This window comes from Labeo rohita, chromosome 7 (genome assembly GCF_022985175.1).
Source record: "Labeo rohita strain BAU-BD-2019 chromosome 7, IGBB_LRoh.1.0, whole genome shotgun sequence".
Classification (NCBI taxonomy): domain Eukaryota; kingdom Metazoa; phylum Chordata; class Actinopteri; order Cypriniformes; family Cyprinidae; genus Labeo; species Labeo rohita.
Genome location: NC_066875.1, coordinates 8,262,943 through 8,289,257, shown reverse-complemented (window position 1 = coordinate 8,289,257; position 26,315 = coordinate 8,262,943). Strand labels below are relative to the sequence as shown.

Sequence of the window (26,315 nt, the reverse complement as noted above, 5' to 3'; positions counted from 1 at the left end):
TGTTCTCTCCATTGCACGTCGGCGTTCGTCACTTCTGAGCGGCGCATGCGCAACGCCGACATCCTGCGTCATCCAGCCGGCGCGGCTTCCATGTAAAACAGTTAACACAAGCTAGATTAAAGTGATTATTACATTTTAAATATGGATGTTTTTCTTACAAAAAAAGCACTGATTCACTACAGAAGGCCATTCCCCCAGAGCCGAGTGAGGCACTTTTTAATATGGATGGATGTGCTTTATTGGACTTGTTTTGGACTGTTGAAGAGAAACACCCGCCTATGCCGTTATAAAGCTTGGAAGAGCCAGAACAACTTCTAAAGGGGTCATCGGATGCCCATTTTCCACAAGCTGATATGAATCTTTAGGGTCTTAATAAGAAGTCTATAACATACTTTGGTTAAAATTTCCCAGTGGTAGTGTAAAAAATACCCTTTTTAGTTTGTCAAAATCAGCCCTTTTCAGAGCGAGCCTTTCTGTTGCATGTTTCTTTAAATGCTAATGAGCTCTGCTCACCCTGCCCCTCTCTTCTGTGGGGTGATGAGCCATAATGTTTACTTTAGCTGCATTTAGCTGCATTTAGCCACAAAACTTGCTAACTAGCACATAATTAAGAATGGCGTTACACTCACTTCTGCTGTAGGTGAAGCTGGATCGCGAATGATTTGTGCGAAGAAAGATGCATTTACATAGATGGCCTTGCGCATTTCCTTCAAAAGCTAAAGTAACATTAATTCTCTGCATCTTCAGTGGCTCAGATGTTGGGAGTAAATGATGACTGCTATGATCATTACTACATCCAACAACAGAACTCCTCAATCGTTTAATCTGAGATATTCTTGTCTTTCCCTGCACCTTAGTCAACAATGGTGGTCGGACTGTTCTCAACTCAGTCAGGGCGGGTCTAAGGTAAGATGGTCATGTCAATCAACCCTAAATTGACATGACCCTTCTGACCCTAAATAGACAGCAACGCAACTGACACGTTCAAGACCCAGAAAGGTAATAAGGAGATGGTTAAAATAGTCCATGTGACATCAGTGGTTAACTGTAATTTTATGAAGCTACAAGAATGCTTTTTGCGCAAAAAGAAAACAAAAATAGTGACTCCCCAATTTATTCAACAATTTCTTCTCTTCCATGCCAGTCTTTGCTGTACATTCTGACGTAGAACCCAGATGTGGTACACCTTGTTTACAAGTGCACACTGTATGTCTTTGTAAACATGTCTGATTTTGCCAGAGAGGATGACTTGCAGTTTTTTGCCCAGCCTTACTTATTTCAACAAGAATATAAATTCTTGTTATTAATAAATAAATTCTAAGTTGTTATTTTTGTATTATTTGTGCACAAAAAATATTCCTAAAGCTTCACAGCATTACGGTTGAACTACTGATGTCACATGGACTATTTTAACAATGTTTTTACTACCTTTCTGGACCTTGAATATGGTAGTTGCATTGCTGACTATGCAGGGTCAGAAAGCTCTTGGATTTCATCAAAAATATCTTCATTTGTGTTCTGAAGATGAACGAAGGTCTTACGGGTTTGGAACGACGTGAGGGTGAGTAATTAATGACAGAATTTTCATTTTTGGGTGAACTATGCCTTTTAAAAAAATCTTCAATATAAGAATAACTTTCTGGTCAACTTCACATTGTGTAGGCAGTTTACTAGTTTTTGTAAACAAAATGCCAAGTATGAGTGATAGTTACTCACGTTGTGAGTACAGAAGGATCTGGATCTCCAAAAGTGCACAGGTGAAGAGCTGTAGCACATTCTCCACACCTAGTAGCTCAAACACCTCCTGCAGGGGGAAGTCAAAGAGGGGCAGCTCAGCTGTACTGGGCCTCTGACACACCACTGGCCCGTATACACCAGAGAACTTCAAGGAACGCCCGACCGGTGGCAGAGGGACCTCGTAGAGGACGTTGTAGACGTAGCTCTCCAGCGGCAGCGGTGGTGGCTGAGGCGAGGTGACGGCCTGATGCAGCTGTTCGAGAACCCTTCTGCAGGCGTGGGCGAAGGCCATGGGTGTAATCAGACAGATGCATTTGGACACGTACAATGTGTCTCGGCTGATGTCGTAGGAGTTGAAACGCTGCAGACGAGACAAGGAGGGGGCAGCGTGCAGTTGTTGAGCGGTGGGACGGGCATCTTCTGGACTGCGAGGTGTGGGTGGCGTGTGCAAGATGTCGTACTGTTCTGCATTGTGCATGTGGTAGAGCGTCTGCATGGCACTGCAGATCTGTTTGCTCGTCACCTCCTCAAAGAAGGTGAGGGCAAAGCCATAGGTTCGGGAGCCGTCCTCTCTCGTGATAATGAAAGAGTGGAACTGGGGCTCGCGGGTGTCCGCCTGGGTGCGGAAGGACAAGCCCTTTGGCATGCAAAGCTGTGGAGGAAACAACAAAAAACATCAGAGGCTCTACAAATATTAAAAAGAGGGAATTAAAGCTCCCTTAATTTGAGCCACTTTATATCTCATTTGATAGAACATTATAGCAGTGGTTACAACCACATTCCTGGAAGCGCCCCAACACTGCACATTTAGAAGAGACTCCAAGCCCTGAAATGGGTGTGTCAGACAAAAATTTTGCAAGACATGCAAGACAAAAAAATTTAGCAAAACATGCAAAATGTGCATTGTTGGGGGAGCCTTTAAGAACATGTTTGGGAAACACTGCTATATAGCACCTATACATATTAAATTGACAGTTTACCCAAAAATTGTAATTCTCTCATTAATTACTCACCCTCGTGTCGTTCAAAACCTGTAAGACTTTCGTATATCTTCATACAATGATGTCACAAGGACTATTTTAATAATATCCTTACCACCTTTCTGGGCGTTAAACATGGTAATTGCATAGCTGTCTATGCAGCGTTAGAAAGCTGTCAGATTTCATCAAAAATATCTTAATTTTTGTTCCGAAGATGAACAAAGGTCTTACAGGTTTGGAACGACATGAAGGTGAGCAATTAATGACAGAATTCTCATTTTTGGGTAAACTATCCTATTAAGTGTCTGATATGGCCATTTTAAGATTGGCGATAAGCATGCATGTTTGGACAACAGGTGTCTGAAGAGTGCATATCTTCTATTTTCAAACAATGAAAACAGTCTATTTTAGTAAATCTGTTACAATTCAGCAATCTCAAATGCTATCATTACCCACATGGAAAGAACCTATATGAGGATATATGCGCATATATGAAACCTATATGCAGTATATATGCACATATATGATAATATATATGCTGCATATATGCGTATATATGTCACATATAGGCAAAATTGAGGTGCATATATGTGCATATACAGGCCATATAGGTCTCGTGTATTGCTTCTTTATATCCACAAAAAAGCCCTATATGTACATACAAGATATGTCTCCTATATAGCTCATGGCAGGATCTGGTCATTTTAGCTCATATCTCACTTTGGCAACTGTCATACATGATGCCTAGCTCATATTTTCTATTATCAAGGCAATAACTAAGAACTAACTAAAAAAAAAACAAAAAAAAAAAACTTATGTGCGAACACGTGAAATTGGTATCACATGTAATTGGCATGTTATGGAATTTACCCACACGGAAATAACCTATATAAACATATGTTTTAATATAGGTTTTGATATAGGTTTTTAATATATGTGACAGGAAAATGGCCAATTTTATATATGTCACATATATTAAAAACCTATATCAAAACCTATATTAAAACATATATGTTTATATAGGTTATTTCCATGTGGGTAAACAGTTATTTATATATATATAAATATACATATGATGTATTTAAGTGATACATTGCAGGAGGCTGTGCTATATTCTAAATATAGACTAGCAAAAGGGCGTCGTTAGGCATGACCCACAACACCTCCTCAAGTGCCTTCTGCTTTATGACAGGGTAAAGATACACAAGGCCTTGGTGTGGATCCCAAAAAAAAATTACATTTGTCAGTTCAGAGGAATAAGGAATTGTCAGTACACTTTAAAGCTGAAAATGAAGAGTTCAGATGCTAAAGCCTCTAAATCCATCTGACATTTTTTCTTTTTCGTTTTTATCAGGCCCCTATATATAGGTTTCTATCTATATACCGTTACTTCTAATTGGGCTGAGGCTAGGATTTAGCAAGTTTGAAGTAAAAGTATTTGATGGACGTACAGTATGTGTCAAGAGCATTCACTGTCATTTTTTCTCATAATCTCATTTTTGACCGTGGTGGCTTTTAGAGGGTTTTGCATCTAAACTCTTCAAATAAGTCTGTGTTCCACTCCAGCTTCTGGACTGTCTGTGTGATGTAATTTTCATCAGCAGCACAGTCCGCTGTCTTCCATGCACGAAAAAAACAGTGCTTCTGATTTGAGCGCTTGAAAAAATACGGTCCACTAGTCTCATCTATTCATGCTCGTGGTGAAAAAAGTATACTTTAAAAGGCTTGCATGCTCAACCATGCATGAGATAGAATGGAACGCAGAAAATGAAGTATACCTGGGCCTTGAAGGCATAAGGCATTTATCTAATAATGAAAATTACCTCATGATTCATTCACCCTCATGACTTTCTTCTGTCAAATTAGGGCTGGGCGATATTTCAGAATTTAATGTTTTGCCACGATTTTATTTTTTAGAAATCGAGGAATCGTGATTTTGAATAGAAATAATACAAAACCTTAGAATTAGACACTCTGACAATAAAAAGAACGATCCAACCGAATATTGGTGCACGTGATTAACCGTTCACGTTAACGCACTCATATCGCTAGGCGCCATTTACACAGAATGCGCTTGAATGTGTTGACAAAGATGTGATGCGTGCAGTGGAATAGGAAAAACATGCAAGAAGATGGGAGCGAACTTCTTTTAATTAATAAAGTCCACCTAAAGCAAATCAACATAAAAAATCCATATTTAAAACTTCATAAACGACAATCCCTAGCTTCGACTTCCCAGAGCCGTGTGGAGTACTTTATATGATGGATGGAAGCACTTTATTAGACTTCAAAATCTCATTTCAAAACACCCATTCACTGCCATTATAAAAGTTGGATGAGCCAGGACATTTTTAATATAACTTTTTGTTTACTTATTGTATTCGTCTGAAAGAAGAAAGTCATATACATCTGGGATGGTTTAAGGGTGAGTAAATCATGGGGTAATTTTCATTTTTGGGTGAACTATCCCTTTAAAGACTCAAGTGGAATGAACAACTTGTTCATTCACTGATTAATTTGATAATTATTTCTGCAAGTTACCTTAATATTTCAGTATGCCACCAGTCAGTGTCTCTTTTTTTTAAATATTATGAGTGATTCTTTGAATAATTCAAAAAAAAAAAAAAAAAAAAAATGGTTGATAGTCGTTCAATTTCACTCAGAAAATGCATTGAGTCCCATATTTTTACCAAAAAAATACACTCCCTGTCATGTAAAATAAGACAGTAGAACAGGTGTTTTGCCTCACAGATCATCATTGTACCCTGCTCTCTAGAAATGACAATGGAAAACCCAAATTAGCAGACCTCTTTGTGTCACTCACCATGCCCACTGCATCCTGGTCAAAAGGGTTCCACTCCACATTGTCGGGATAGTGCGCTAGAACTTTAGATTTAAAAGTTCTCCGCAGTGGACTCTGCTCAAAATTCTCACCTGAGATTCGAATAGAAAGAGAAAGAGAAAAGAAAAAGAAAGGTAAGTTTAGAAAACTTTTGTCTGGCAACTACCACATAAAAAGTGATGTAATGGTGTATATCTTAACATTAAATATATACAACAATCTTCTGGAAGAAAACGTTTGATTAGAAATTTGCGGAAAACAGAAATCAAACCCAGTCAAAGCCAAAAGTGCTAGAACAGTTGAAGCAGAAAAGTGTTGCAACGCGTGGAAAGGTCGTGCCTCGAAAATCATTCCAAGTGAAGGAGTTACAGCCCACCAAGCAAACCTTGATGAAAGTTCACCAAGCAGTGACTGACAAACAGTTTGGAGTGCTAATAAGTTGCTGCTGCTGAGAGGAAGAGGAAAAGGAGTTGAGGGGGGAAAGGGCAGGAAGACAGGTGATCCCACACTACCCAACCACGCAGCCATCTCACACATGAGCAAACAGCGGTGCTGTGAAAGAGGTGCGTGGAAAGGTTAAAGGTTAGCGGGCACAGGCCGAGCTGTGGTTGATTGTGATACAAACAGGAGCATTGACTGCAGGAGTGGAGAGCATAGTGGGGGATGGGGGGGTTACCTTCGTTTGCACTCGCCAACTTTCCTCTGCCAACATCTCTGAATTTAGTAGCCTGTATATACTGGCATAAAGCTACACAACAGATAAAACAGTGCAATTAATCACTTACATAAGGAGGGTAAATAATCAACATTTATAACTTAAAAGAGAACACCATTAAGAGTACTTGCTGAAGGACGTTATTAGGATTATGAGTGCTGCTTAAAAATAAAGTAAAGGAATCTTAATTGATTTATTCCAAAATAAAGTCATATTTACACAACCGGTCAAAAGTTTTTGAACTGTAAGATTTTTAATATTTTTTTAAAAAGTCTCTTCTGCTCACTAAGCCTGCATTTATTTGATCCAAAATACAGCAAAACAGTAACAGTTTAAATAGTAAAAATATTTCAAAATGTTACTGTTTTCTATATGAACATATTTTAAAATGTCATTTATTCCTGTGATTTCAAGGCTGGATTTTTAGCATCATTACTCCAGTCACACGATCCTTCAGAAATTATTCTAATATTCTGATTTGCTGCTCAAATACATAAATAAATAAATAAATATATATAAGTGCTGCCAATTTTATTATTATTGCTATTCTTATTCTTATGTTGAAAACAGCTGAGTAGACTTTTTTTCAGGTTTCTTGATGAATAGAAAGTTCAGAAGAACAGCATTTATCTGAAATAGAAATCTTCTGTAACATTATAAATGTCTTTAATATCACTTTTGATCAATACTGACTGATTCCCAAAAAATACTGACTTCAAGCTTTTGAATAGTATAGTGTATAATGTTACAAAAAGTTTTTTTTTTTTTTTTTAATTTCAGATATCTTTCATTGATCTTTACTGAAAAATGTACTCAACTGTTTTAAATATTTATAATATTAATAATAAAAAAATGTTTGAACAGCAAATTAGCATATTAGAATGATTTCTAAAGGATCATGTGACAGTAAAGACTGGAGTAATGATGCAGAAAATTTAGCTTTGATCACAGGAATAAATTACATTTTAAAATATATTCAAATAGAAAGCAGTTATTTTAAATAGTAAAAATATTTCACAATATTACTGCTTTTGCTGTATTTTGGATCAAATAAATGCAGGCTTGGTGAGCAGAAGAGACTTCTTTAAAAAACATTCAAAATGTTACTGTTCAAAAACTTTTGACTGGTAGTGTATATTGCAATTAAATGTCACAAAGCAATAATAATAATAATAATAAATTAACAAATCACTTTTAAAATTATAAATAAATATACATTTAAATTTACAATTAAAACAATATATTAATAAAAAAAAAAACACACATTTGACACTGATTTCTTGTGCCATTTGCAAGTTGCTTTTTAAATGTTTTCCGACACCATGTCAACTTAAAGGAACAGTTCACCCAAGAATTAAAATTTACAGGAAATGTATTCACCCTCAGGCCATCCAAAATTTAGATGAGTTTATTTTTTCATGTGAATATATTTGGAGAAATGTAGCATGAGAAAAAGTCAATCCCTGTTGTCTTCTCACATCAAAAACCAACAACATATTCGATGAGAACTGGTTTTTCTTGTAAACAGTGTTTAATCTGTGCATATTTCTCTCCTGATTCAGACGAGATGACTTTATTGCTGGAAAAAACAATATTATGGAGAAAATACTCATACGTAAGCACCCATTCACTGCAGAGGATCAATTGGTGAGCAAGCGTTGTAATGCTGAATTTTGCCAAATCTGTTTCCGAATAAAGAAACAAACTCATCTACATCTTGGCTGGACTGAGGGTGAGCAGATTTCACCGATCTTGGTGAACTATTCCTTAAGAAACATCTTGAAACCCCTCTGCTCCATTCCGTTGCATTCTGTCCATCACAGATTCTATAGATTCACCATGTGTAATTTTGGTTTTTAGACATTCTGCTTGCTGTCGCACACATTAGACACAGCATGTTGAAACAAGAGACCGAAGGTAGTGTGCGCATGCATGAATGTCACAGGTGTTTTCCTCTCCTATGCTGCCCACACAGTAAAAACTGACTAACTTAAAGCTCTTCAGCTTCCATATCAAGGACAGTTCAAGATATTCAACTAATCTGCCTTAGACAATCAACAATACAGCCTTGATGCAACAAGAACAGACTTGTCTCTGAGGGATATTTCCCTGAGGAATGTGTTCAGGTTTAAGATGAGGGTAAGAACGTGTTTATTTGTCACCAATCTTCAGGGACAGTGTGTGCTGGAGGAGTTAATGGATTCTTTATGTGTGGCATTTAAAGGATGAGCAACAAATCACATCCGGTGGTTTCGCCAGTCTAGGATCGCTACAGGAATAAGGCCAGGAATGTGTGGAATTCACCAATACAAACATTAGGGGCTGCTGGGCTGGTCACTGGACACTGTCAGTATCAAGCAGTGTACAAGTAACCAGCAGTGACACCACTAAAATCATCATATGACAGCATGCTAAAATATGTAGTATGTCGCTAAATTGTGGATTTTTCAGTTCTTTATTAACAATTCTGATCAGTCCTATGAGAATCTTGTTCCCATGTACATTCTTGCTATCTTTCCGCTTGTCTTCTTTATCATGCACAATATTCAAATATGAAATTCAGTTGAGAACTGAAATAAAACTAGTAAAGGATACTGTGTAAACACTAGAAACTCTTAGGGGAATGTTACATAACGCCTGAGGAGCAAACACCAAGGCGAAAGTTAAAATCTTTATGTGGGGATAGCCAAATGATTAAATTATTCAAATATTGTTCTGCTTTTAACTCTCACAACAAGAAATATCTAAAGGAAAAATCACTAATCTTAAATAAATAAACAAATAAATAAAATAACATTTTTCCTGGATGAAATAATAGATTCTAATACTTTTTATTCATCGTGACATTTAAGAAAAAAAATACTGCCATTAGGTGAGATGTGTTGTGAAATATATAATATTATGAGGAGGATGCCTTTAAGCTTCTGCTTTTCCTTCAGTATAATTAAGTTCAAAAGACCCAAACAAGATGTTTACAAGCTTAATAACACTGAGGGTTGATATTCGTGACATGTGTTAATACATTTATTTATCTTTAATACAATAATACTGGGATAATACGTTAATATAATATGGTGAGACTAACATCTCATACAGTGTGATATGTATCCAAGAATAATTACTGAGAGACCACTAAATTATTCAAAATGTAATGCATATTTGAAGTGGTTATGCAGCCATTAAGAATTTTGGTAGGTTTTCATCCCTACTTGCAGTGCAATTAGTTAAAATCAATCGCAACTGTAATTTAATCACAACCATATCAATAAATAAAAGTTATGCAACAATGCTTTTTTGAAGCAATTGAGAAAATACAAATTAATATATAAATTAAAAACAAAAAAGCTGAAAAAGCTACATTTTAAGGAACCATTCCTAAACCATGTATGGATGCAAAATGTGCAGTATAATTTTGATACATTTTAAGCACAATATCAGGGAGTAAGATGTAAGCAAGATGCGAAAAATCTCTTCCTGCAGAGTTTCCATTTTGCTATTTTTTTTTTTAGAGTAAAAACATACCAGAAATTTTAGAATTATGGAAATTCTGGTTCACTTAAAATTCTATATTCAAAAATAATTCTGGCATTAACTGAAACCAATTTAACAAAAAAATATATATACACATATACATATACATATACACATACATACATATACATATATATATATATATATATATATATACGCTACCGTTCAAAAGTTTGGGGTCAGTACATTTTTATTGTTTCTTTTTTTTTTTTTTTTTTTTAAGAAATTAATACTTTTATTCACCAAGGATGTATTAAGTTAATAATTAAAAGTTTATTAAAAGTTAATAATAAATAATTTACATTGTTATAAAATATTTATATTTTGAATAAACACTGTACTTTTTAAACTTGTTATTCATGAAAGAATCCTGAAAAAAAAAAAAAAAAAAAAAAAAACACAGGTTCCAAAAAATATTTGGCAGCACAACTGTTGATATTATCCAACATTGATCATTCTAATAATAAATCTGCATATTATAATGATTTCTGAAGGATCATGTGACACTTAAGACTGCAGTAACAGCTGATAAAAATTCAGCTTTTCATCACAGGAATAAATTCTATTTTAAAGTATGTTAAAATAAAAAACATTATTTTATATTGTAAAAACATTTTGCAATATTACTGTTTTTTTTCTATATTTTTAATCAAATAAATGCAGCCTTGATGAGCATAAGAGACTTCTTTAAAGACTATTACAAGTCTTACTGACCTCAAACTCTTGAACGGTATATATATATATATATTGTCCAGTACCATTACTGCACAATTTATTACTGTTTATCCAAGACACCCAATGTCAACCATAAAATATTTAGTTCATACCCATATTACGCTCAGTTTTATTTCACTTCAGCAAATCCTTATATAAAAGGTACCGCAAACACCGGTATCCATCTCCATATAAAACTCCCAATCACACCAGAATCACCTCATAACGATTCATAAGGGTTTCCATGTTTTTCTAATAACCTAACCACAGTGCCACACGCAGAGGCGGGCTGAGCGGAGAAAAGCAATCAGCTCTGATGAATGAAAAGACTTCGTCATGGTTCATCTGCCTTGTTAATTCTCTGCCAGTGCCACACACATGATTTGTTTCAGTCATGGGACAGTCAGCACAAAAGGCCTGAGTTCAAGTGAGGATGAGCCAACAGCAATAAAGCCAATGAAAAACTAAACGCTCATCATTCTGTCAACAGCAAACAAGCATTAGATAATATAAACTGCAAGCAGATCAATAAGGCCAAGGTGAAAAGCACGGCTGCTGTAAACAAACAAACCAAACAGCACAAGTACTCAACTACAAGAGCCAAATGGGGTCAAATTCAAACCACAACAAACAACAGCCCCAAATATACTATATTTTCAATGGTTCTCAGTGGTTCTACTTTCCTATATAAGTTCATATCTATTTTTTTTTATTTGCTGCTGATTAGAGCCAATACACTATGGTTTTATTTATCATAAACCTGTAAAATTTGATTAACATAAAAGTGATACATTATTCTGTTTGGAATTTTTTTCAAAAGTTGATTCCTCATAAAATGACCCTCGTAAAACACATCAGAGCCATAAGAAACTTTGAAATGACGAGGAGGGGGAAAACACTGTCTGAGGTGACAAGATCCTGTAGTTTTCAGAAAGGTCAGTGCTGTAGAAAACAAACCAGACCTTTTTTCTGACTGCATATGGAAAAGAGCAGACAGATAACAACTCAACCACATTAAAACAAGTGGTTCAACGAAACGTTCAGTCCAATACACTGGAAACACCCACAATACTTTTTGGTGATTACAAACTACATGTGTTCCTGTTTTTTTCTTTCTAGCCCATAGTATTTTTACCTAACTTACCAAAATGTAATAAATGTTAAAAAATAAATGTTAAATTTTTTAAATCTATTTTTTGCCTTTATTGTGATTTTTTTCCTTCATTATGAGATATATGGGACATTCTACAGAACTGGTTTAAAGTCAGAGTTGGTAACGTCTTGGAAAAAATATGTGGGTTTTTTTTTTATATGTATGCAAATTGTTTAATGTCCAAGGAACATCTAGTATTTTTGCATTTAATTCTCATATTGCATTTTTAGAAAGTTTTGGAATATTTGTCTTCTACTTAAATTTGTCATGACTGAAACACAGTGAGATATAATTTAATACGAAGAGTTTATATTGACCTGTTAAGATTTTGCTTATCTTCCTTGTAAATATATTTTTTCTATTGTATTAAAAAGTTTTTAGAGGTAAATCAATAACAGTTACAATTTTAACAATATTTCAAGTGTAATTTATGAGATTTGTTGATCCAATTTGTCTTTGTAAAAGGCAAAAAAGTTGACCATACTGATTTTAAACTTAAAGGAGAAGTCCACTTCCAAAACAAAGATTCACATATAATGTACTCACCCCCTTGTCATCCAAGATGTTCATGTGTTTCTTTCGTCAGTCGTAAAGAAATTATGTTTTTTGAGGAAAACATTTCTGCATTTTTCTCCATATAATGGACTGATATGGTGCCCCGAGTTTGAACTTCCAAAATGCAGTTTAAATGCGGCTTCAAACGATCCCAAATGCGGTTGTAAACTATCCCAGCTGAGAAAAAAGGGTCTTATCTAGTGAAATTATTATTAGCGGTTATTTTCATTAAAAAAAAAAAAAATTAAATACTTTTTAATCTCAACGCTCGTCTTGCCTTTCTCTCCCTGAACTCTGTGTATTCTGGAACAAGACAGTTAGGGTATGTCAAAAAAACTTCAATCGTATTTTCTCCCTCAACTTCAAAAATCATCATTTCAGAATCATCCCACATCGCTGCAAAAGTACCGACACAGTCTTTGCAAAGTGAACATGCAAAAAAGATCAAACACCCTTAACAAAAAAGGTAAAACAGCGATATAGGACGATTTTGAAAATCGGGGCACCAAATCAGTCCATTATATGGAAAAAAATGCTGAAATGTTTTCCTCAAAAGACATAATTTCTTTACGACTGACGAATGAAAGACATGAACATCTTGGATGGCAAGGGGGTGAGTAAATTATTTGTAAATTGTTGTTCTGGAAGTGGAGTTCTTCTTTAAGGATTTATTAGTTTGAATATACACTGAACCAAACACTATCATAACATCTCAGTTGATAATTTAATATACTTTACTTCTGACAAAACATCCCATGTTTCAGTAGCGATAATATTGTTTTGGTAGCAACCACATCACATGACGAAATTTTAACCCACATACTAAAACACTACTAAAACTGAAACTAAAATTGTATTTATTTCCCCCAAATAAAGGATTAAATGTTCCCTTCTGTCAGTACCGAAACAATGATGACATGTTTCGGCAGTCACTGTTTTGGTAGCGACAATCTTTAATACTTTTAAATCTAGCTCAAAGATGCTAACCAGCACATGGTTAGCGAGCACAGTTCTGAACAGTTGAACACATATAAAAACTAAATATTATGGAATAACTCCCAAAAAAGTGTTTGATTATAGAAAAATGGCGTACGGCAGTGACATAAATGTTGATTTTATATATATTAAGCTTACTGATATTTCAAATATTATTGTGGGTTTCAATAGATAATGAAATGATCTTAGTAAACCTAAAATTCAGTCAAATCTAAAACTTGTATACATAACCAATTGCACCAATTCTGTAGAATGGCCCACATAGGAGCGATTTCCATCAGGACTTCATCACTGGATAATTGTGTTTGCTAACTGCTGCAATTTCACTTTGACTTTATTCACGAATATGGTGATATTCACGGTGACTTTAACTTTTGGTTTCTTCCTGAAAAAATCCTTTAATTTGATATAAAAGTAGGGACAAGCTGGAAAAATTAATGCTTTTTAGTACCCGTTTCCATGTTTCTAGGCTAAGAGGGAAGAGATAAACCTTATCTTATAAAGTACTTCTGTATGGTGGCTGAAAGCTTTGCGTCTGTTGGCCAGAGAACAGCCAGAGGCTACAGGCCTGACGTGAATGCATGAGCTCTGTGAAAAGGAGAGCTTGTTAGTGATGCCCACTTTAGACAGGAAAGAACAAAATTAACCCTATAAGGCCTACAGTACTACATTTGATAGGCAAATTTCTAATGCCTTTAAACTATCAGCCTGATCAAACCTTTGCTGAAATACTACTACATGCCTTCTATCATCTCTAACTGACATTTCATACTTTTTTAGCAAGTAAAAAGCGTGTCTTCTGGTGTGAAATCTTAATGCTTTTATAATGTAAACGTAAAAATAAGCTTAATTTTGTTACTTATATTTCAAGATGAACACTTACAAATTAGGTTCACTTGATTATCTGTACACCATTTTTTTTTACTCATGTTAAAATGTGAGTAGTATCAAATACGATAAATATGATAAAGATCTGACTGATTTACATTACAAGCCATAAGAATTTCATCTTCATTTTTGGCCATAGAAACATCAGCAACGGCACCAAATTGCATATTTTTGCTTGAGTATGAGCTCCATTTTCTCTTCACAATACTGTATGAGCCATAAAAGCCTGATGCATCAAATATGACATCCAAATTAAAAAACATATGCAAAGCAGCAGAGATGGGCCCACAGCGCCCGACAGCTCCTAATAGCATGATTTTAAAAGCATAGAGCTTTGACTACTAATTCACACAGCTGTAGGAAAATACTGAAAAGAAACCCCAAACCTGGGTATTTAAGAATGAGAAATGACAGACTGAATATGCATTTGATGATCATTTGTGAAGTGAGGCATGTCCGCCTCTGCTAATGAGTAATTGGAGTAGAGTTGATGTGATGACACAATGTTGATCCTTGCAGCGCGATGCCGTCAGATGAATGTGGAGCCCAGACAGAGAGAGATAGTGGGTAGCCTACATCTACAGTATGTGTGAGCAAAGACAGGGGCACAAAGAGAGCAAATGAATTTCAGAGCAGAGGAGTAACAGATGGCAGATGACGTTTTCCTGCGAAAAAATTAACCCCCGCATACCTTAGAAGTTCACCAAGTCCAAACCAAACCCAAGCTGCCTCTTGTCCATTTCCCTTGATGTTTCACTGCTTTCTGCTCACTGTGCTCCAAATTTGCTCATTTGTTACCGTTATGTAAGTTCTGGGTAATATGCAATGTCTTGCAGATGTTTTCTTAACCAATTCTCCTATTTTGTTCATTCACTACACTGAAATATTGGCTGATTATTGGCTTATTTTTTATTAACACAAACGAAAACAATCATTTAGTTCATGTTATATCACCTTTTATAAATATATAGAACGATTATTACAGAGTGAGTTTGTGTCGCAGTTCCTAAGGTGTTCAGGACGGCTTATGCGATGTTATTAGGTTGTAGGTAGCTTGAGCTCACTGTTGTATGGTATGGTTTTTGGTTGACTGAATGGTTTCATACAGTATGGTCCTATGAGGACTATTGTATTGTTTGTGTGCTGAGCCTTTTGTCTAAAGACAATGTTCTACCTAATTGGAGGCAGACAATAAAGCTTTTGAAATTGAAATCCTACAAAATAAAACTGTTTAAATGACAGAATTATCATTTTTGGATAAACTATGTCTTTAACTGTTCCTAAAAGCACCCTGGGAAACAGCGCAAACCTTTACGCTGCATCCCAGGGTGCTTTTAGGAACAGTTAAAGGGCCTTACGATTTCTGCGATGCGGAAAACGTAGACAGAATCATGGAATCCAGTCATAAAAACGGAATTTACTGAATAATGTGGAATGTCACGGAACTTGAGTTAATTAAAAGTAGGTCATTACACTTAAATCAGGCCGCGATATGGACTAGTATCTGTAAATATTAAGCAGCAAAAAATACCATTTAAATATGAATCCTGCATGTTCTGCCCGTCTCTGCATTAATGAATGGCACATACGTGCGGTTTTGTTTACTACACACATACTGAAGTGCGCGTGATGCTCGCAGTGACTTCAGCGTCTGTCGTCTCACTAAATGAGGACATAAATACATGAACAACATCTACTGAGAATCACTTTATGAGCATTTGACCATTCCATTTGAGTAAAACTAGCGTAAAGGTAGACACGGCAACCCATCAAAATAAAAGTCTGGTTTAACTTACTATTGTTCAGTAGAATTTACATAACCTACTACTACTACTGCTACACTGTAAAAAACAAAAAAACACAATTTGTTGAGTCATCTTAAAATAATTTGTTACCCTGCTGCCTTAAAATTTTAAGTTCAGTCAACTCAAATAAGTTTAGTCAACTTGAAATGTAAGTAACAACTTAGGTATTTGTGTTTGTTAAACTTAAAAGCTGGGTAAGTAACCTAGCTGGCTTCAAATTTTAAGTTGAATCAACTCAAATATCTAAGTTCTCACTTAGCATAAATTAACACTTCAAGTTAAATAAAAAAATATTTTTGAGTTGACTGAACTTAAAATTTTAAGGCAGCCAGGTAACAAATTATTTTAAGTTGACTCAACAAATTGTTTTTTACAGTGTACTACTGCTACTATTACCACTACTAAAATCTAGGGTATAATCACGCAACATTTCTTCCATCTTTTAATAGTAAATCCCCTTTGTTTGCCAAAAAATTAAGTTTGCGTAATTTTCTATAAGTAAAAGATTAATTAAATTCATATTTTATGCCTTCATTTGATAACCAGAAATTTTTAAATACACAACACAGAGTTTCTGAGGGAAAAAAATGTCATAAGGCTATTTTTAAAAAATAAATCTGCATAAATTAAGTATGCTTTCAAATAATTAGACATGCTAAAACACAGAATTTGATAACAATAAATAACAATAAAACATATGGCGAGAAAAAAAAATATTTCATAGGGCCCTAAACATGTCATTTTTGTTAAACTTTTAATAAACGTATGTGAAATTGTATAGGTTTCATGATTTTAATTAATTAGACATGCTCTTTGATTGATAATATTTAATGTAACCATTAAAAAAGGAGTCGCGAAAAATTAAAATGAAAAAAAGAAGAAAAAAAAAACGGAATCCAGAAAAATTTAAATGGAAAAAAAACAGAATTTGGAAAAAAAATAAAACGGAATTTGGGAAAAAATTAAGCAGACTTCGCAGGGCCCTATAAAGGTGTAGTAGGGGTATTTTATCCCTGGTAAAAAAGTAATATATTTAAAATGCATTTTTTATTTCTTTTATATGTATAGTCCAACATATTTACTGACATATCGCTTAAGACTTACTAATAAAAAATGGTAATTAAACTTTATTTGGAGTACTACTCTATTCTTAATATTAAGCTAAAATAAAATGTCACTATTGATGTGGATTGTTTGATCTTTAAATAATATCAGTCTTTAAATGCAAAATATTTAAAGTGTACCTAAAGTATACTTGCAATAGTTCCACTTTAGCACAATGAAATATACTTCAGTATATCTTTAGTTGGACTTCAGCACTGTTAAAGTGCATTAAGTACAAAATTAGTTGTTCCAATTTAGCCGTCTTAAAATGTACCAGTTTAGTATATAAAAGGTACAATTGCAGGGTATTTTTATTAAGTACATAATATGTAAATGTATTTGTAGTATACTTAGCATGAAATAAATGTATTTCAAATACATTTTAGTATATTTATTTTTCACTAGGGATTGTTAGATAATAAATCAAGACTATAGGGGAAAATTGTTGGTGAACAGCCCTTCCTTTACTGCAGTGCAAGCCCAGGCTACTTCAACAACATTGTGTGGTTAAAAGCAGCAGGCTAAGAATGCTGTGTTTCTGTGCTCTAACAGGAAGAAACCCATGAGCTCATTTTTGCACAGGAACAAACAGACTACATTCATGGTTAAAGACAATTGTTGCTAATTTCTGTAATTACATGGTGTACTATAAAAATGGCTAGGGCTGGACTGCTTTAAAACGGCTTCAATTAAGCGGTCACACATCTTTAAGTCGTGCATGCTTAAGCCCATTTAGAAATTTACAGGATATCCAATCTAAAGTGGATTTTCAACCAGGAAGTGGACTTTACATGCATGTTTTGTTATTGTGTTGTCAAAGCAGAAGGAAGTTTAAAAATCATCCAATAAAGCCGCTCTTAAAAACGTCTTTATCATGCACGCTAGATTAATGACTAATCAGAGTCCAATGAGCTCAAAGGAGTGCTCTTTCATGATGTCACTAAGAAAAAGCTCAAGAGACGGGGGTGCATGGGAACTCCTGGGGGACAGTGTTGAACTCTGTATGTGTGCGTCGAGCCCAGCTGCCTGTCCTCAGTGTACCGAGGGCCTGACGGTGCACCCAGGCTGCGAGCCAGCCAATCAAAACGCGCTACCAGCAGGGCCTCTCATGCATATGCTAATGAAGCCCTCACCCTGTGCCCTGTCATTGGGAATAAAAGAGGGTTTTGTCACCAACTTTGCAGCATTCTGGCACATGGAACTACTGCTGTTTTATGCAAAAGCAACAGGACAGAGGATGAGAAAGCTAATTTAAAAAAATATAATATGAGTATCACAGGTAATCTAAGATTATGTGGGGAAGATAAGTAAATGTTACTTCTCTAAAACTGGACTTCATAGAGTAAAGCCTCAAAGACTAGCTTTTATTTGATCAGGGATATTGCAAAAGATGTTTTTTTTTGTTAACAATATTAGTGCACAGTCTATGAAATTTGCAAACTTTCAATGCTCTCTTCACACACACACACACACACACACACACACACACACACTTAAAATTACATTTTTAATAACCACTCTATAATTAAATGTGTTATATGTTTTTGGTGGCCTGAAATCTATGTAGCAGCGCTTGGTTTCACTAGAAAAATGGTTAAAATGAAAATACATTTTTAATGTGATCTGGTGTTTTCCGTGCCTCAGAACTGCTCCATTCATAGTAAATGCAGTGAACTCGTTTACTGCATGTGCTGTGAGTTTAGCATGCGTTTGGGAATGCAACGGCCACTAGTTATACTTTATTTTCATGGCAGATGATTACAGCATTTCACTAGATCTGTAGTGAGACGCATTTTTGTAAGCCTGTTTTCACTGAAGCTGGAGTTTTTCATCAAAATAAAAGCTTAAAAGTGCAGTATGAATTGCTGACAGCAAGTGGCTGCAGTCAAAATTCAAACATCTCTTTCAACAGAAATTAGGAAAGAAGTATTGTAATTTCCCTGCTATAGTGTAAAGAAACAATAATATACCTATGAAATATTCATTTGAATTTATTTTACAGTACACTTGTTTTATAAAATTGTTATTATTGGAAGTATGTTTTAATTTGTTTGGCTTGTAAAACACCAGTGTGAATGTAATTTAGACTGAGACAGTATATTACAACTAAAAAGAGGGTTGAGTCCCCTTTAGAGTCCAGGTACAAGTCAATTCACTGACTTTTTTCTGACTTAAGTTTTCTTAGTTAAGAACACTGGTTGGAGCTATTACATTTTGAAGTCTCAAAGTGCAATAGATAGAATAAATTAGCTTTAAAATGTACAAAACGTTAATTTTTTTCGTCTTCATGCATCTTTTTTTTGAAAATATCACAATAAATATCGTATCGCAGACTTCATGTCGCAATATTACCGTGTTGTGAGATTTTAAAAACAAGGTTGAAAAAGAAAAGGAAGAGACTAAACAACAACAACGCAACAATATGCATGTGCCAATCATCTGCGTTCATACAAGCTATTAAAAATGGAGTGTACTCTGCTAGGCTATGTGTTTGGCTGTATTAAGCACAGAAATCACGTCAAAACTAAAGTATACTACAGGATTTAGGTTTTGGGTTTGAGATTAAATGCAGGAAATGTTCCACTTTCATAACTACTACTAAAACTCCTTTGATAAGCCAAAAAAAAAAAATGCTCCTGCAATTCCCATAGGGCATTTTACAAAGATAAACATCCATGTGTAAGAGACTAGATTAAGCTGTGAAGATCCAAAAAGCAATTAAGCATGAAAGGATACATGAGATGCGATTATCTTATCTGCTTTATGGTTGTGAACAGACAAAAGCTGTTCATTCTTCTTAAAACTAAAGTACAATAAAAAACACACTGTTAGTTACTAATAAACTCAGGGTTTCCTACTTTGATGACAAGGGTCCTCAAAACAAATACGAGAGGGACACTTCATTAAACATGACAATAGTTTATCCCTGAAGACTGAAGAGTGCACATCTATTTAGCACAGCTAACAAAGGAAGAAAATCTGACTGATTCAGAAGATCGCCACAAAGAAAATCACCAGCGTTTACTGCTGAGTAACTCTGGAAGTTCCAAGGGAAGGAAGAACCACAAGCGACCCTCACTTAACCAGAAACATTTAAACTTTCAGTTCCAAAAAACTGGCCCACAAACACCCTGCACTTGTAGTCATATATATAAAAAAATGAAAAAAAAAAAAAAAAAGTTCCTTTTAAGTGGGTCAAAAAAGCACTCTCAAGTTCAACTAATAGCATTTATTATAAATTTAAACTATAGTACATTTTTCTTTAAGTTTCCGAAAACATTAAAATAAATACTTAAGTGCTATCTGAATGTAAAGTACATTATTTTCTGTATTTCTGTACTTGCACTCTTTTTAAAAGTATGCTAAAGTGTACTTAGGAAACAAGGGAATAAGGGTACAAACAAAGAAAAAACAGTTAAATAAAAACATGAGGTTTTTTACTGCAAGTATCAGTAAGCATTGGTCATGTTTAAGTAACAGAGAGACGTCCAGTAACTTTATCAGTCTAAACGTCATCATGACATCTCAAAAATATGAAAAATATACTCTACTCCTTGCTCTGTTTGTGAATGTTTGGTGATGCTAAAGGGTACAGGAAGTGGAAGGAACGTACAACCAAGAGTTACTTGAGGCCACAGACACAAAATACAAAAAGGGCTGCTTACAGAACAAGATCATGTGTCCCTTAAAACAGTCCCAGTAGATAACTGAAATTACATGAAATTAACAGGTTTTTTTTAAATCTACAAGTAATTTTGATCCAAATTTATACAGTTCAGTGTTTCCTGCACTGCTTTGTGCAACTAAATATTTCACCCGATCTGTGAGCTTGCTGTGAGAATTTAAAATGATGAGATAAGAAAAAAAAATGACAAGCTAACATAACTTTTTGTCCTCAGGCTGCACAAAAAAGTGTTACTAGTGTCACAAACAAAATTACTATTATGAGCCAGTTTCTCAGTTAAATGACTCATTAACTTACAAATATCACTAAATCAACATCTGACTCACTAAAGGTGTCATTACTTTCACTGATGTCTCCTCAAAATGAAGCCAATTTTATGTACTTAGACATCATTACTCTAGATGCTCATATAACTTAACTACTTAAAATACACATTAATATGTTTGTTTTTTACCTAGGACACATTTTTTTTTTTTTCAGTTTTATCCTCATTTAACCTCAGATTTAAGGAGGGCAACATATCAGGCTATCACTGGAAAATTGAGGTGCTCTTTAACGTGCTTGAGTGCAATAGTGACCCACTTTCAACGGTCTAATGGATGTTTTTCATTACTGCTAAATCAAGTCCAACCGTCTGGCCCAACAGAGAAATGCAAGGAACGACAATGGCTGTTATTTTCTGTCTCTTTGCCAAGAGATATGCTAACACTTCAGCAATGCACAGCATTCTCAGCGCCAATGGGAAGAGACTGAGAGTATCGGTAAAGGATCACGAGACACTCACATGGCTATGGTGGAGCACTTTTCTCAAGTGTCTATATCAGAATCCGTTCAATACAAGTCATCTAAAAAGATTCCACAGCTAAAATATCGGTTCAACAACAACTCTCTCTCATGTCTTTCTAAAACTGCATAAAACTGTATTAATTTCATCCTTCTGTGGAACATAAAATATTTTAAGAAATGTATCTCTGTTTTGTTTGCTTGTTTGACCATACTGCTTGGTTACTAACATTGTTCAAAATATATTCTTCTGGTCATGTGATGCAGCACATCCCTTCAGATGTAAGCAAGAGCTGAAAAACAGACTTACAAGGAAGGTACAAGATGTGCACTGAAATATTCCTGACTAGAGGTGAAAAACAGACCTTCCTTCTTCCTTCATGACAAAAATACCTTTTTTTGTAGCGACAGAACACCGTGTCCACATTGAGTGCAACACGATAACTTTGCAGCGAGAAGTAAATAAATTTTATGCACCGAAAGCAAAAAAGCTGTGACACGACACATTAACGTAATAAAACGGTTTAATTAAAAAAAAAAGAAAATATATATATATATATATATATGTCATCATATCATTATCCATTTAAGTGAGTCAAAAACACACCCACAAAGTTAAACTATTTGCATTTAATATAAATGTAAACTTTAATACATTTTCTTTTAATTGCAATTAGGTTTCTGAAAACATTAAAAGAATATACTTAAGTACTATCTAAATCTAAGTACACTATCAGTCAAAAGTTTTTGAACAGTAAGATTTCTCTCTTCTGCTCACCAAGCCTGCATTTATTTGATCCAAAGTACAGCAAAAACAGTACATTTTTAAAATATTTTTACTATTAAAAACAACAGTTTTCAATTTGAATATATTTTAAAATTTCATTTATTTTATGTAATTTATGTGATTTTAAAGCTCAATTTTTAGCTTTATTAATCCATCACATGATCCTTCAGAAATCATTCTAATATTCTGATTTGCTGCTCAGAAACTATTTTTATTATTATTATTATTATTATTATTATGTTGAAAACAGCCATGTAGAATTTTTTCAGGTTTCTTTGATGAATAAAAAGTTCAGAAGAACAACATTTATCTGAAATAGAAATCTTTTGTAACATTATAAATGTCTTTATCATCACTTTTGATCAATGTAAAGCATCTTTGCTAAAAAAAAAAAAAAAAAATCATTAATTTCTATACCTTCTTTCCCAAAATTGTGTATACTGTTAGTGTATATTGTTAAAAAAGCTTTTTATTTAAGATATATGCTAATCTTGGGATCATTCTTTTCATTAAATTCCTGAAAAATGTACTTAACTATTTTAAATATTGGTCGAAATAAAAATAATAATAATAATAAATGTTTCTTGAACAGAAAATCTGCCGATTTGAATTATTTCTGAAGGATCATGTGACTCTGAATACTGGAGTAATGATGCTAAAAATTCAAACTGCACTTTGCAAACAAGGAAATAAGAAAAACAAAAAAGGAAAAAACTGTTCAATGAAAACATGAGGACTCTTCAAAGCAGTACTATGTATCAGTTAGCTTTGGTGATGTTAATACATATAGCCATACATATATTTATTTCTAACATATAAAAATGTAAAAACACACTTAAAAATTACTGTTTGATAACATCATTGTAACATGGTACTCGTACATTGCCTTTTATGCAAAGGTTTCAACTGACAACAATGATTAAAAACTACTGAGAGTGAATGCATTAAAAAGACAGTAACACTGCAAATGCATAACAAAGAAAAAGCCTGAATGACTCGTTTCCTCTAAAAACAGCTTGTTAGCACTTTCACTCCCCCTGATAACTAGGCCAACACAGACTCAGAGAATGTTACCCAATCACAAGCTTAAACAGTGACATGTTATAAAAAAGTAAATGCCATTTTAAAACAACTAAATTTTGAAATTTCAGTACAATCTTGCTACAACTTTGTAACTGGGTGCAGCTTAGGAATTGATGGCTTTTTGTTCTCCCCAGAGAATCTCAGTGACCTCTCTTTGTCTTTAGGGTGCGTGTGGGACATGCTCCATTGATTGGGCACTTCCCCAGGGGCCACGTCATGGTGGACACCAGTCACTTTCACTACAGGGTCAGTTTTACTACAGCCATCTCTAAATGCATCATTTATTGCTCATCAATGCATTCGACCCTGAACAGACATGAGTGATTGCAAGCTGCTCCAAGACTCAAAGTTGCATAATACACACATAACAGTATAATCATACTCTCAACTAACAAAATACACAAGGATAAGGATTATTCAATGGCCTGGGGCCAGTGTGAAAGCATCATCTCGTACATGTTGATCATGACAAGGGTTTTAGGACTTGCAAACTTCAACTTTTAGTTTTGTGTTATGCACTGAATATTGCTCTTGTGAATTCTGCTGATTTAGTGGGTGACCAATTCTGAACCAACAGAAACTACCTTCGTTGAGCTCTGCATCCATAAAGAGAACTTAAATTCAACAAACAAAATTCAGCGACTGATTTACCTTTTACATACGATTTAAAACACCAGTTCACGGAGCAGCACAACTATCACCCACTGACTCTGATGCAACAGAACCCTTGTGAAATGAAACACCTTTTTTCACTAAAATCCATGAACATTTAAGAGGAAACTGAGGCTCTGATTACAGCTGTGGAAATCTACCAAAACAGAAAATGCAAGTTGAGGAAGCCCGAAACCACAGGAAATCTGCACTCTCGCCCAACAAGACTTCACGTGCTAGTTGAAAGAGCCTTTTAGATGAGATGATAGTGTAAATGATCGACTGCAAACACTAAAACATGATACAGTTGGAGAAAATATGTTTAAATACTGCATTTGAGATATTTAAACAATGTAGACAATTATTTTGGGAGAAGGCTAGAGAGGGAATTGATTATTGAGATGTTAAGTTGGAATAGGCTGAATAGATTACATAATAATAAAACCCTGTTTCGATGAATGCTGGAGTTGAATGATCTGTTTATGAAGGAATAAAAAGTACTGTACACATGACGTCAACACAAATGCAAACAAAACACCTCAACACCTACACTACCAGTCAGAAGTTATTGAACAGTAAGATTTGTCATGTTATTTTAAAGAAGTCTCTTCTGCTCATCAAGTGTGCATTTATTTGATCCAAAATACCTCAAAAGCTGTAATACTGTAAAATATTTTTACTATTTAAAAAAAACGGCTTTCTATTTGAACATATTTTAAAATATTCTATATTTTTAACATCATTACTCCAGTCTTCAGTGTCCCATGATCCTTAAGAAATCCTTGTAATATGCTTATCAAGAAATATTTATTATTATTATTATTATTGTTATCAATATTTAAAACAGTTGAGTAAATGTTTTTGATAAATGCTGTTCTTCTGAACTTTCTATTCATCAAATAAACAAAAAATTCTAATAATAAAATAATTTGAAAAAGTTTTTTGAGCAGCAAATCAGAATATTAGAATGATTTCTGAAGGATCATGTGACTTCAATAATGATGCTAAAAATTCAGCTTTGAAATCACAGGAATAAATGACATTTTAAAATATATTCAAATAGAAAACAGTTATTTTAAACTGTAACAATATTTCAGAGTTTTACTGTTTTTGCTGTACTTTAAATCAAATAAATGCAGGCTTGGTGAGCAGAAGAGACTTGCACTAAACATTAAACATTAAACATTTTACTGTTCATAAACTTTTGACTGGTAGTGTTTATTAAAAAAATATTGCAGTATAACTGATCACATGATCCTCATGTGTCTTACATAAGCTAAATAATATCAGTCTCCCTGTTTTTGTTTTGGTTTATGTTTTATGTTTGCATAAAGGATACAGATTTAGAAGCTATAATAAAATAACAAATGCTTTATCGTATGAGTTGAAACGAATTAATCTGAATACGCTTTTCCAAATAAAAGTAAGTAAACATTGTTGACACATTTCCTTTAAGACAAATCAAAGGGTCTTGTAAGGTCAACCATTTACAACACTCCAATTTTTTTGTTTGCACGTCCAGTGTCTACGAATATAACATAACAAATCTCAGCCCTCACGTACTGAATATCGCCCATGTCCACCATACTAAAAAAAAGACATTTTAACGTATTTTCGACAGTTTTCTTGGTGTTGTCATTAGAGTACTCACTATTTATTGATAGATAAAGCACATAACTAAAAAAACTATAAGAAATTATGCAATAGAACCACATAAATCTGTCGAAATCAGACTCCTGAACAGTCTCATTCTTGTCTTACCGGACAGCTCGTCTGGTTCTAAGCCGCTCTCGGTGTCCAGCCCGCAGATCACGAAATAATCCGCGAAGCGGCAGGAGCTGGAGCTGAATCCGGTGCTCATTTTGAGACGGCTCCGTTTGTGCTCTTCTGTTTGTGGGTCTAAAGGAGCGCATAGTACGAGCTCTCTGGATCACTCTGCGCAGCCATTGCGGATGCGGACCAAGGCAGGAGCCCAGAGCGCCAGTCGCATTGTGGCCTCCGGTACAGCTGTTCTCCGTCCTCAGTACTCGCGGGTGCGCGTGCGCGTGCGCAGTGTTCAGTTCGGGATGACGTTATGCGCTTAACCCCCGAAGTATCACCGAGCGTGAGGAGACTGAGCACCGCCGCATCACACTTCCGCTGCGAATACATAATCGCTTTTTTAACAGCAAGGAAAGTCAAGTCACATATCAAGTCGTCAACCAAGAGCTACCTTTAAAAATTTGTGGTAGTCTGCAGTATAAGAATTTGTCGTAATAAATTTTAACAATATGCCAATAAATGTTGTTTGATGTTGCCCTCTGGTG

At 34.7% G+C, this 26,315-nt stretch overlaps 1 protein-coding gene across 3 annotated transcripts in view; it reads right to left on the bottom strand.

The window, feature by feature from the left end:
* The window catches only part of dennd5a (DENN/MADD domain containing 5A), a 62,944-nt gene extending 36,878 nt beyond the window's left edge, over positions 1-26,066 (bottom strand). For 2 of the 3 annotated variants that reach the window (XM_051114380.1, XM_051114378.1), the window contains exons 1-4: positions 25,771-26,066; positions 6,236-6,307; positions 5,542-5,651; positions 1,717-2,389 (exon numbers count right to left, since the gene is read on the bottom strand). In XM_051114380.1, the coding sequence (XP_050970337.1) occupies positions 1,717-2,389; positions 5,542-5,651; positions 6,236-6,307; positions 25,771-25,870 (955 nt within the window). In that variant the 5' untranslated portion in view covers positions 25,871-26,066. The remainder of the gene's footprint in view (positions 1-1,716; positions 2,390-5,541; positions 5,652-6,235; positions 6,308-25,770) is intronic. The other variant, XM_051114379.1, reaches the window with a different exon arrangement.
* Between the last annotated feature and the right edge of the window lie 249 nt (positions 26,067-26,315).